At 43.6% G+C, this 13,157-nt stretch overlaps 2 protein-coding genes across 4 annotated transcripts in view; one reads left to right on the plus strand and one right to left on the minus strand.

Annotated features, from left to right (window-relative positions):
• Positions 1-266: 266 nt before the first annotated feature.
• BOD1 (biorientation of chromosomes in cell division 1) lies at positions 267-9,268 on the minus strand. Of its 3 annotated transcripts, none has more exons than XM_032801469.2 (4): positions 8,977-9,263; positions 5,463-5,587; positions 2,866-3,060; positions 267-1,199 (listed from the first exon to the last, which is right to left on the minus strand). In XM_032801469.2, exons 1-4 carry the CDS (start codon positions 9,211-9,213, stop codon positions 1,148-1,150), a joined length of 609 nt encoding a protein of 202 aa, XP_032657360.1. In that variant the 5' UTR covers positions 9,214-9,263; the 3' UTR covers positions 267-1,147. The 3 variants fall into 3 exon arrangements, with proteins under 3 accessions (XP_032657360.1, XP_032657361.1, XP_032657362.1); XM_032801470.2 differs by having other exon boundaries at positions 2,861-3,060; positions 8,977-9,261; XM_032801471.2 differs by lacking the exon at positions 2,866-3,060 and having other exon boundaries at positions 8,977-9,268.
• Positions 9,269-9,586: 318 nt separating this feature from the next.
• CPEB4 (cytoplasmic polyadenylation element binding protein 4) overlaps positions 9,587-13,157 on the plus strand; it is a 211,834-nt gene continuing 208,263 nt past the window's right edge. The window contains exon 1 of the mRNA XM_075068113.1: positions 9,587-9,649. The gene's annotated coding sequence lies outside the window, so the exon portion shown is untranslated. The remainder of the gene's footprint in view (positions 9,650-13,157) is intronic.

A 13,157-nucleotide genomic window follows, 5' to 3' on the forward strand; every position in this document is an offset into this window, starting at 1 on the left:
ATGAAGCACAGAAAGAGATATTAAAAGAAACCTCAGGTTTCTCCCAGTAAAGTGGTGTTTTACAGTGAGGAAAGGAATAATGCAGATCAAGTTCTCCTTCAGTGTATCCCATTTCATGGTAGATTCTGGAATGTTATGTTGTAAATGGGAGAAATGATTGTTAGAAGTGTAGTCTAATGGTTAGAGCACAGTACTAGGGGTAAAGACTCAGATTTCTGATACAACTTCTCTGAGCAGGTTCCTAAAAAAATATCAAGTCACCCAAATAGGCTTTCAACTTTTTATTATAAAAGATCAAGACGTGCTAGCAGAATACTTAATCACATTCCCTACTTGATGACCTTCCCAGAGACCTTCTGCCCTTTTAAGCATGAAAACTGGGTAGCTATTAACAGTCACATGAACAAAACTGTGGGTGAGAACTTTTTCAATTTAAAACACAAGTGTCAGATTTTTCACCCACTCATAGCCCCTGCTTCTAAAGTCTCCCTGGGAAATAAGAGCTATGACTAAATCAGATATTATTCACATAGCTAAAGTTAAACACTAGTTTCCAGAAATCTACTAGAAGTTGGTCTCCAAGTACTGCTGGGTAAGTGACACTGAAGAGTTCTTTCCAGTTGTTTTAAAGCAGGAACATCCTCTTTTCAAGACAGGCACTGATATAGTCACAAATTCGATTTGGCATCCAATGCTCAATAATTCTTTATGCAGTAACAAGCATGAAGTTATAAAACTTACTGACCGTCTCTCCTTTGATCCAAATCAAAACTTTTTAAAGTAAATCTCATGATAGCTGCCTTCCAGGAACTATACAAAAATTAAATTCCCAGGCCCACATACATCTTTCATACTTTTCTTCCTCCTTAACAAGTCATACTAGTATCACATCCAAACCCTTTTCTTAGCTCCTCCATGCAAGAGAGATATTTGATACCCTCCACCCCACTGCATGATCAGCAAGGACATGTGCTTCTTTCTGGATTTCTATCAATAGCAAAACAAGCTTCATGTTGAGCCTATCCACATTAGGCACTCTGGGTGCATGTGAATTCTATTAATGCTTTCCTCAGTTCTGGTATCATAATCAGTCTTCATTAGCGGACTGTAGTCTCATGTCAACTGGAATAAATAGTCCATTGCCAGTCTAACCAAACTTGTATTTTGCAACTGCAGCTGTTTTTAGTACCAGGAACACACTGTAAAAGAAAAATGTTTACAGGATTCTATCTTTCAGAGTAAATGCAGTTTAATACAAAGTCATATCAAGTTAAACAGCAGTGCTTGGATAGTTCAAGATTAATAAATTCACAGTTAAGCGAGAAACACGATAGTGTGCGGTAGGACATTTGTATGTAGTATGCTGCCTCACCACTGAGCTAACCCAAGCTGGACAGTGGACATTAAGCTTGTGTGTCACAAGTTTAATCCATTCTTTTGTTGAATGATGGTGGCAGTAGCTTCCTGGATAGCAGCAGAATTTAGAGAAATTGACCAATCTGAATTAATGATGAATACAGTAGATCATGTTATTTGTTGGACCTTATGAATATAACATTTACTGTAGGACCAAGATAATTTTCTCCTTTTGAAAAGCATTAGTAGAGAGCAATTAAAATCCATTTTAATTTCCTTCTGCATAATGTTGCTATGAATTTGCCTACGCTCCAAGTCTCAGAATGAAACTTTTTGCTCCAAAAAAGTACCTCAGCCACCTATAATGGGAGCTTTCAGAGGACCTGAACAGTCAATTCAGACATGTTAAAAGGCAGGTCCTTTGAGAGAGATGGAGTGAACAATTGTGTGCGTTAAGATGCATAAGTTTTTTGGTTTGTTTTTTTCAATACCCCTATGAAGAGCATCACTTGAAAGTTTTATTTTAATCTCTAAAGCCAGAGCAAACTCATATCCAACACAGAACTTCCTCAGTTTCTAGCTGGAAAAATATACAGACGCCCTCCTGGTTATGCAAACCCGGCTTACGCAAATCCGCACTTATGGAAAAAGTTCCATAAGCTAGAAATAGGAGGGGTTTTTTTGTGTAATGGTCGAGTATATGTTTCCGACTTACGCAAAATTTGAGTTATGCAAGGCGTTTGGGAACAGAAGGCTTGCGTAAATTGGGGAGCATCTGTAAGTTGTTCAGCTGTAAATCAGTCCATGCTGTCAAGTTTTGAAGAAGCCATTATTCACGTCACAGAACACTAACCTTTGCATTAATCTTTTTCTAGTACTAGCAAACTGTTAGAGAAACAAACCAATCATCTACAACTTTAATGCCAAATCTGCATAATCTGTCCTTAGCTCAATTTTTGGTTGTATTTTGGCACTTCTTAATTTTTAATCCACTTGAAATTTATTCACTCAATTCAATTTTTGCAGTTGTCTCAACCTGCTTTTAAAGGACCAAAATTCTTTTGGATCACTGTTCCAAAACCAGCCCTGAAACATAGTTGCTGGCTAGAGTGTTCCTCCCTAGTCCTTGATAATCATTTTGCATCATCCTTATCTCCAATTCTGATATGCTTTTAGCAGTCACTTAGTATAGCTGCTAGATGTTCTAGTAAAAAGCTGATCAGAAAGAAAACCTTTACTCCCTGTAAAGCCAGGTAGAATACCACAACCAGTTTCAGTCATACAAGGTCTGTATTTCTGACTCTGAAGGTTTGTAAACTGTAGGACTACAGAACTGTCTCTGGTCTTTCCTCTAGTAGTGTTTTTGGTACCAAACCAGGCAGAATATCAGGGTCGTGGTCCGCTGGCCAGTTAGTTTATGTTCCCTAATTTAATGCTGTGCAAGTGAATTAAGTGAGAGGGTTTGCTAACTAGGAGCAAGTGGGAAGGTGCAATGATACAAGACCTTACGAGGCATCTTGGGATGGAGCAGGAGGATCCTGATTCTCAGGCTCTGGTGGAAGAGCTGGCATAATTTCCTCTTTCTTTTGCGCAGCCAGGAACTCATGAATCGCTTTCTCTATCTGCGGCCTGAAGATGTGGTTTAATTTTGGATCCACCACCTGAGAAATAATTCTGTCCACTCCAGCTTCCAGCATCCCTGACCTTGGGCAAAGACAAAGGAGTCATTCAGCTACTCTGAGCAACTTCCCCTCTACCCCCACTGGGAACTCCCCAGAGCCCTCATGTCAGCTGCAATTAGCATTAATATGGTGAGAGCTGCAACCCACTTGGTAGCTCCTTCAGGAGGGAGGCGTTCCAGTCACCACACAGAAACCAGAACATTTCCACCTATCAACTTTTCTATTCCCCCTTGCAGTGTTCACAACTGACATCTGGTCTCTCAGGTACTGAAATGAAATACTGGATGGGAGCCACTTCGGGAGTGCTCATTCTGAAATGAGGTCAGAAGGAGCAAACAAAACATGCTTTGGCACAAACAAGGGAAACAAAATGTATGAGGAGGACAGAAGGTGAGAGGTTGATTTTTTTTTCTTGGGCTAACACTCCAAATTGAGAAGAGGCCTTCACCCCAGTGTCGTTACCATCACCTGCTCCTTGCAACAGCCGGTAGGCAGTACATATGCAAGTACTTTTGTAAGAAAAAACCATGAAAATGCACACAGCACAAAATACAGAATTTTTTGGAACTGAGGGCTGGTAACTGAAGTGACTTATTGCTTTAGCGGCTGTGTCAGAATCTTGGACTGTTGGACACGGGCAGTCTGGCGGGTTTAAGTCATGTCTGCAAGAGACCAGGGGAGGGGAAACGGAGACATTGCCAGCATTTGGAAAACCAGCCACCAGACTAACAGGGCAGTGAATGTTCATGAGAGAATATTCATCTTCATGACCACATCCACTGCTTTTTTAGGTCATGGGGACATCAAATAAAGTCTAATACAGTTAGATGAATGTTTGTACTTGTATCCAATGATGGATGGGTACACATACACATCTTGGCACATTTCAACTCTATCTTATTCTTGCAGCCTTCACAGTAACTTAAGTGAGTACTCTAAACCAGTGCTTCTCAGTGGTGGTCCACGGACTGGTGCCATTCTGTGAGCCATCGACTGCTGGTGTGTAACACAGTACAAATGCCATTTTACTCTAGTGAAAAGAATAGTGAGGCTTACTCTAGTACTTGGGGCTGGCTTTATGAACTGCAGGGTCCAATTCAAAAACCCAGCAGCGGTCCGGGGCTTCGGCAGCACCGAAGGACCTCCTGCCGCCGAAATGCCACTAAATAAAAAAATTAGAAAGTCGCCTAAGGCGTGGGGCCCGATTCTGGGAATCAGCCTAAAGCTGGCCTTGCTAGTACTATTAATTCATTACTGTCAGTTTCTGATTGTTGGCCACACTTGTTGCTGTATTTTGCACACAAACCCTTTCAAGCAATACTGTAAAACGCAAAAATCAGTACATCTAGTTAACTTCTACCCTGAGATCAGGGTAATTAGGGCAATCCTCACTGATTAGGGCAAGCAGTTTGTATGTGAAATAGACATCTGTCGTTTCTGCTACTTGCACTGAAATTCTAATTTTGCTTCCTGGAAGACACTTACTGCTGTATGTTTAGTTATTTTCCTTTTGAAATTAAAAGCCCCTGTCTCCAGTTCCGATTCTTCCCTACTCATGCCCTTGTCCTACTACCTATTTCTACCTCCACCTTTACTGAAGTGCTACCTAGGCACCAGTTTCAGAAACCAGTCTCAGGAGAAATCCACAACTTCGAGTTTTCCAGACTACTTGTGAAATGTGCATGTTTCTATAAAACTGAACATGGCCTCTCTGAAAACACTGGAGTTTATTCAACAAGTTTGACAGTAGCACAAGTTAGAGTAAACAGGAGTAGCAGTAGGAGTTAGTAAGCCTAGTACTCCATGGACGTGTTTGTTTTGTTTGCATTTAACGCATAAAAAATAAAACGAAAAAACCCAACAACCAAAAAACCCTATGGCTTTAATGTCCTGTCTACTTGTGCCAACAGTGCCATCTGCTAGATGAAATCAGATGAGCCTGAATTTGATTACTGCCCAACTAGTGGCTGGAGGTTTGCAAAAAACAGAAGAGACCTAATAAGAGATCCTTCTTTTGCTTAAGTGGTAAACGCCTGTTTTTGAAGCAGAAGACCACAAGTTCGGTTCCAAACCTCACATGCAGCTTAGTTAGCAACCATGGTGTTAACTGTATGATGCAATGCTTTGATAGAGAATGTTACACTTCAACGGCATATTCAATACTTCAATGGACGTTGACCGTATTATCCTACTCTGGGAAACTGCCTATTCATCCTCAAGGAACACTGCTGTGATGTGAGTTAACTCAAACTGCATTCATCTGTTATAGTGAAATCTGGGAGGGCACAAATGACAAAGCAGGCTGAATTCAACCCTTAAAATTGTCCAAATGCACTTATCCTTTTAAGGCAATGATATGTGACTATTACAGTTTTCATCTATCAAAAAACATTCCTATTAATTTACAGAATGCTGCTTACTTACTGAATCACGCTCTGTCTCAGACCATTTCGTAATTGGTTTTTGTTCATCGTTGGGTTCCACTCCTGTTTGTCGAGATGGGTAGATACAAAGTTGTCCACTTTCTGCCTCAGATTTTGGTAGGCTGGCTTAAAAAAAAAAATCTGGCTTAACTAAAAGATCTTGAAACAATTCCCTGCAAGAATCCTTCATAATACATCTTTTGTGGTCTATTACTGTTTTGTTTAACTGTCTTTTCTCCTTTATAGAGAGACAAGGTTGGTGAGGTAATATCTTTTATTGGATCAACTTCTGTTGGTGAGAGAGACAAGCTTTCAAGCTACACAGAGGTCTTCTTCAGGTCTGGGAAAAGTACTCAGGGCTTGGCCATACTCGAAACTCCAAAACGCTGCAGCGGAAGCGCTCCCGTGGCAGCGAGTGTGGTCGTACTGCCAGCGCTGGGAGAGAGCTCTCTCAGCACTGCAGGTACTCCACCTCCCCAAGGGGATTAGTTTACAGCGCTGGGAGCCTCACTCCCAGCGGGGCACTGTCTACACTGGTGCTTTACAGCGCTGTAACTTGCTGTGCTCATGGGGGTATTTTTTCACACCCCTGAGCAAGAAAGTTGTAGCGCTGTAAAGCGCCAGTGTAGCCAAGGCCTCGGCATCACAGCTAAATACAATGTAGCACAGATTGTTTAGCATAAGCAAACACACACTGTAAGGGACCATTCAAGGTGAAGTGGCCTGTTCACACCTCTACAGTCAAAGGACAAAAAAGAGGCGTTAATAGATTAGATTGTTGTAATAAGCCATAAATTGTGTCTTCATTAAGAAGATGATTTTTAGTGTCTAGCAAAGTTATGAATTTAAGCTCACAGGCTTGTGTTTTGAAGGTGTCAGGCAGGTTGCCTTTACTGTATTTTTTTCTGAACAAAAGTAAGTTTCTTTTACTCAAGAGTACAAAATGGTGATTGCAAAGAGCAGTTTCTAGATGGTACTATCAATATATTATAATTGCAATAGCTGTACACCTGTTTTGCTACTCCCTGCTTCCGAGTCACTGAATGGGATGCAAATTGCCTGTGCATGTAAGGGTTAGATTTAAGCAGATTTCTTGTACGATTTCCAACCAACATAAAATTCCTATGAGACATTTTAACCAAATAAAATGAACACTAGTATAAAGAAAGAGATGTGCTTGCTGTAACACTAACACTGGAACATGAGAGCTGGGAAAGTGGGGGGGTAAGGGTGTGGCTGTGTTAAATGTTCTGTAATTTTACCTTTTCCTGTTCCTCAGACATTAGAAGATGGTCATGTTACTGTGTAGGGGAAATGCCAGTTACTAGTGTGGTGCAAGGAGAGGGCAAAAAGGTGGCAAAATATCTTATAGCAAGACAAGAATCACCATAACAAGAGACAGCATCAAAAATTACAATTTTCAGAGTAGCAGCCAGTTCAAATTCCATTTACACTTGGTGTGACTGAAAGCTGTTCTGATCAGACAGATGGCTGTTCCACGGTCTAATGCAGAATGCTGTGGTGGTTTCAGACCAGGAGCAGATAGGTTATCAATACTGATGCTCTTGGTGGAATCAGATGGGAAATGAAAACCTCTATTCAAGACTTTCCCACTCCAAGGTTGGTCCCTTTGGATCAAGAAAGCTTGCACTGTTGCTGTACTTGTTCTGTCAGCTTTAAATTCTATTCCCCCTTTAAGAGCATTAATTCTAGTACACTTTTTAATAAGTAGAAAAGGGATCTGTGTTCTTAAATAGGATACCTTAGGCAGTACATTTGTCAGGAAGGCTACAACTTAACATTTCAGCAAGAATAGTAGCAACTGCCAAATAAACAAGTGACATCATTGCTAAAGTAGATACACCTCTATCCCGATATAATGCGACCTGATATAATATGGGTTCGCATATAGCACAGTAACCCCGAGGCTCAGACGGTGCTTTATAGGGCCCAGGGCTCCAGCTGCTGTATGGAGCCCCAGGCCCTATAAATCACTGCTGGAACCCTGCCGCCACTACCCCAGGGCTGCAGCAGCAGGGCTCAGCCAGCGATTTAAAGGGCCCAGGGTCCCCACAGCGGCTGGAGGCCAGAGCTCTTTAAATCACCGCTGGAACCCTGCCGCCACTACCCCGATATAACAGGGTTTCACTTAACATGGTAGGGATTTTTGGCTCCTGAGGACTGTGTTATATCAAGGTAGAGGTATAGTTGGTTACAAAGCTTTAAAAATATTTGTTCATTTTAAGTAGCACTTTATGTTAAAAAATCCTGAATTGCTTTACAAACTATGCACACTCAGGAGTCACTTCCCCACTGGCAAAGTGCAGGTGCCTATAAGGTGGAACAAGAAAGTTGTTTAGAAATGCTGCAATGATTTAGGACCGGAAGGGAAGCCACATTCTGTAGAAGCCTCAGGCAAAGCTTAGGAAGGCAGAAAGTTATCAATCACCCTGTGAAGGTGATAGACAGTGGGGATTTCACCCAATTCCTGCAAGAGGACTTTGACTGATGGAAGTCCTGACCAGTGGCAGTTTTCATCAAAGTGAAGACCAGCCCTGCACCTTCGGTGTCCCCTACTCCTGCACCATAGTCAGAAATGACTTAGGGAATAGTGACTTTTACTGAATTACCAATATTGCTTTCTATGGTCTCTCAGGAAGGCCCTGGCCACAGAAATTGGAAGGGCATATGCAGGGGTCAGAAAAAACAAGAGGGTTAAACGTTGTGCCCTCACAGGATAGAGAAAGGTACAATAATGGAAAACTGAAAAGCCACATATTCTCATCTGTATCATCTTCTGGACTCCATGAACCGCTCATATTTATTAGTTTAGGTCACTTTTCTTGGCTGCAGCAGCTGGGGCCCAGAGGACCATGTCTGCAGCACCAAGACACGAGAATGCCCATAAAATCCTGAGGCAAGGCAGGCCTGTGCCCTGGGCTAGTGCTGTGCGTGCTCCCTCTTCCCCACAAATGAAACCGGTTTAGAGATGGAGCTAGGCTCCCCAAAATAAAGTTAGAACCTACAATGAAGTGGGTGGCTGAAGCAGAACCCCTTTCAGGATGGCATCTGGAAGCTAAGGGACAGGGTCAGACAAGAGACCACAACTTGGGGATTGCTGTTTGAGAGAGGAAGGTGAGGAGATACACAGTTCCTGGTACCCATGTCAGCCAAGCAGCCCAGGCCAAAGCTGGGGCAATCAAGTAATGAGACCAGGAATCTTGGGGAGGGGAGAAGCCCCTACCATCCTGTTGCCTATGTTAGCTAGGCAGTCCCAGCAAAGCCGCTGGAGCTTGAGCAAGGGCCAGACCTAGTTCCCGGTGCGACAGAGGCTTAGCAGGGAGGATCAGAGGGCGCCCAGGTGACTAGGTTCCGAGAAGAAGGAGGATACCCGGCTGAGCTTGGCCCCGGGGTAGGGGGAACCGGACCCAGTGCTCAGGTGTCCCCGTCGGAAGACCCCTCCCCGATAAGCAGCCGGGCGATGCGCTGGTGGGGCCGGGCCCCTGCAGCAGTACCTTGGTGTCCACGTCGGCCAGGCAGTCGCGGCGGAAGCCGTCGAAGAGGCCGCGGCTCTTGAGTTGCTCCACGATAAGCGCGATGAGCTGCGCGTCCCCGGGGGGCAACGAGGCCGGGTCGGTGGCGCCAGGCCCCGCCCCAGCAGCCGCGCCCCCAGACCCTGCCGCTCCCCCAGCTCCGGTGACGCCGCCTCCCCCGCCTGAGGCAGCTCCGCCGGCGCCGCCGCTCTCCGACATGCCCCACACTTGGTACCCGGCACAACCAGGACCCCGCAGCCGCCGCTCCCAGCTCACCCGGTGCCACCGGCACCGCTGCCGTCGCCGACGGCGCGCCACATTCTGCGTAGATCCGTTCCACTGCATTGTGGGAAAGGAAGTCCTTCCACATGCGCACCTCTTATAGGACTTCAGCCATTTGAAGTGGGTAAAGAAACTACGGCTCCCAGCGTGCACCGCGGCGTTAGCCCGGAAGGCCGTGGGGCGTGGCAGGCTGGGCAATGCATTCTGGGAATTGTCGTTTTTGTGACTCCATGTGCGCGGGCGTGCCTCAGCTCCCGGCTCCTGCCTGCGCCTGTGGGGGGAAGGGAAGGGTCGCGCCGCGCCGCGCCGAGCGCGCAGGCCGGGCTCAGCTCCGAGGAGCTGCCTGGGTTCTGCTCCTGGAGACCCGGCTCAGGTATTTATATGGCCCCCGTCACGGCAGCGCTCGAGCGCCGCCCGCTCGTGTAGCTCCCCGGAGCCCCGTGCTGCTCTAGGGACTCTCCCGGCTCAGACAGGAAGCCTGTGATGCAGCGGGGCAGCGAACCCGGCGCCGCAGTCACTAGGGCAGCCTTCCGTCCACTGTGCCAGCCCCATCTCTGCGGGCTTGGGGAAAACTCACGCGGCTCCAGTCCCACGTGCACGCTGTCCTGGCGGAGGTTACTGAGCTGCCCCGATGACCCCCGTGTAATGTGCCCGACGTATTCTGAGAGCTGTGGTGAGTCAGGCTGAGCGCCAGCAGCACCAGAAGCTTTACAGGTCACCGCCCAGTACCGTCCCCCTAATAAACTAGGATGGAGTGTATGTAATACACGAATGTGGCCGCCGGGGGAGGCTGTGTCCTTGGCAATCACCCTCTGTTGAACTGCTTCAAAATTGACAAGAAGGCAGCTGGATTGCGGTGTTGAGATTATTTTTGATCATGCATTAAAATATTTGGGATAAAGAATAATTTCTTTAAGAATCTATTGTTGTTTCACTGGCCTTAAATTAAACATGCAGATCCTTTGATCACTGGATGTCCATCCAGTTTCCCTGTTTCCTGACAGTGTCCCAGAATGCTCTGAAGAAACATGCTGATTTGTAATTTATTTTAGTACACTCTTCAGTGACTCAAAGAGGTAATCCCCTGCTTCCTAACAGCAATAACACCGTCTACTTTCCTCCAAGACATCTATCTAATAGTGGAAGACTACCCCATCACTAAGTGCTATAGTCATTGATACCATCTACATCAAGATCTAACAGTTCCTGCATTTAAGGTGCAGCCCTAATAATCAAAACTATTTTTGTAGGTTTAGTTTTAGGGGCAAATTTTGTTCTGAAGAACACTAACATAAATCCAGAATAAATTTATTAACTTTAATGGAGTTACTTTGGATTTACATTAGGGCTGTCAAGCAATAAAAATAAATAAATCTGTGCAATTAAAAAAATGAATGGTGCGATTTACCACGCTGTTAAACAATAATAGAATATCATTTATTTAAATATTTTTGGATGTTTTCTGCATTTTCAAATATATTGATTTAAATTACAACTCAGAAAACAGAGTGTGTGGTCCTCACTTTATATTTTTGATTACAAATCTTTGCACTGTAAAAAGCAAAAGAAATAGTATATTTCAGTTCACCTAATATAAGTACAGTAGTGCAATTTCTTTATCATGAAAGTTGAATTTACAAATGTATAATTAGGTACAAAAAATAACTGCATTAAAAAATAAAACAATGTAAAATGTTAGAGCCTGCAAGTCCGCTTGGTCCTGCTTCAGCCAGTTGCCCAGACAAACAAGTTTGGTTACAATTTGCAGGCGATAATGCCGCCTGCTTCTTGTTTTACAATGTCACCTGAAAGTGAGAACGACGTTCACATGACACTGTTGTAGTCAGCGTCATAAGATATTTACATGCCAGATGCGCTAAAGCAGGGGTAGGCAACCTATGGCACGTGTGCTGAAAGTGGCACATGAGCTGATTTTCAGTTGCACTCGCACTGCCCGGGTCCTGGCCACCAGTTTGGGGGGCTCTGCATTTTAATTTAGTTTTAAATGAAGCTTAAACATTTAAAAAACCTTATTTACTTTGCATACAACTATAGTTTAGTTATATATTATAAACTTATAGAAAGACATCTTCTAAAAACGTTAAAATGTATTACTGGCACACAAAACCTTAAATTAGAGTGAATAAATGAAGACTTGGCACACCACTTCTGAAAGGTTGACAACCCCAGCATGTGTCCCTTCATGCTTAAACCGCCATTCCAGAGCACATGCGTCCATGCTGACGACGGGTTCTGCTTGATAACGAACCAAAGCAGAGCGGACCAATGAATGTTCATTTTCGTCATCTGAGCCACCAGCAGAAGGTTCATTTTCATTTTTGGTTGGTTCGGGTTCTGTAGTTTCCACATCTGAATGTTGCCCTTTTAAGACATCTGAAAGCATGCTCCATACCTCATCCCTCTCAGATTTCGGAAGGCACTTTGGATTCTTAAAGCTTGGGTTGAGTGCTATATCTATACTTAGAAATCTCACATTAGTACGTTCAGGGGACATACAGGTCTCCCCCAATGAGTTCAATCACAAATTTAATTAACACTTTTTTTTAAACAAGCATTATCAGCATGGAAGCATGTCCTCTGGAATGGTAGCCAAAGCATGAATGTTTAGCATACCTGGCCCATAAATACATTGCAACATCGGCTACAGTGTACAATGTACAGGCGAATGCCTGTTCTCACTTTCAGGTGACATTGTAAATAAGAAGCAGTCAGCAGTGTCTCCCATAAATGTAAACAAACTTGTTTGTCTTAGCCATTGGCTGAACAAGAAGTAGGACTGAGTGTACTTGTAGGCTCTAAAGTTTTACGTTGTTTTGTTTTTGAGTGCAGTTATGTAACAAAAAAATCTACATTTGTAAGTTACACTTTCACAGTAAAGAGATTTCACTACAGCACTTGTATGAGGTGAATGGAAAAATACTATTTCTTTTATCCTTTTTAGTGCAAATATTTGTAAACAAAAATAAGTGAGCACTGTACACTTCGTATTCTGTGTTGTAATAGAAATCAATGTATTTGAAAATGTAGAAAAACATCCAAAAATATTTAATACATTTCAGTTGGTATTCTATTCTTTAACAGTGCAATTAATCACAATTACTTTTTTAATCGCAGTTAATATTTTTCAGTTAATCGTGTGAGTTAACTGCAGTTAATCGACAGCCCTAATTTACATTAGTGTAAATAACCACAGAATTTGGTTCACTTACCTCTGTTGGTAAGAGGAAGTTCAGTGGGCCATTCATTCCTATGGCTTATAGACTCATAGACTTTAAGGTCAGAAGGGACCATTATGATCATCTAGTCTGACCTCCTGCACAATGCAGGCCACAGAATCTCACCCATCCACTTCTATAACAAACCCCTAACCTATGTCTGAGTTATTGAAGTCCTCAAATTGTGGTTTGAAGACCCTCAAGTTGCAGAGAATCCTCCCAGCAAGTGTCCCATGCCCCATGCTGCAGAGAAGGGGAAAAACCTCCGGGCCTCTGCCAATCTGCCCTGGAGGAAAATCCTGCTGACCTCAAATATGGCATCAGTTAAACCCTGAGCATACGGAAGAGACTTAACAGAGCAAGCCCCAGGAAAGAATTCTCTGTAGTAACTCAGATCCAAATCCATCTAACATCCCATCACAGACCACGGCATACTTACCTGCTGATGAAATCAAAGATTAATTGCCAAAATTAGGTGACCCATCATACAACCCCTCCATAAACTATCAAGCTTAGTCTAAAGCCAGATATGCCTTTCCCCCACTATCTCCCTTGGAAGGGCTGTTCCAGAACTCACTCCTCTAATGGTTAGAAACCTTTGTCTAATTTCAAGTCTAAACTTCCTAGTGTTCAGTTTATAACCAT

The sequence above is a fragment of the Chelonoidis abingdonii genome, chromosome 7, assembly GCF_003597395.2.
Source record: "Chelonoidis abingdonii isolate Lonesome George chromosome 7, CheloAbing_2.0, whole genome shotgun sequence".
Taxonomy (NCBI): domain Eukaryota; kingdom Metazoa; phylum Chordata; order Testudines; family Testudinidae; genus Chelonoidis; species Chelonoidis abingdonii.

Excerpts from the sequence above, each read along its gene's own strand:
- BOD1 (XM_032801469.2), bottom strand. The coding sequence starts at position 9,213 with ATGTCGGAGAGCGGCGGCGCCGGCGGAGCTGCCTCAGGCGGGGGAGGC. Across the intron at positions 5,588-8,976 it reads TGGCCGACGTGGACACCAAG|CCAGCCTACCAAAATCTGAG; the intron begins GTACTGCTGCAG and ends TTTTTTTTTAAG. Across the intron at positions 1,200-2,865 it reads GCTCCATCCCAAGATGCCTC|TGTGTTCCTGGTACTAAAAA; the intron begins GTAAGGTCTTGT and ends TTTCTTTTACAG.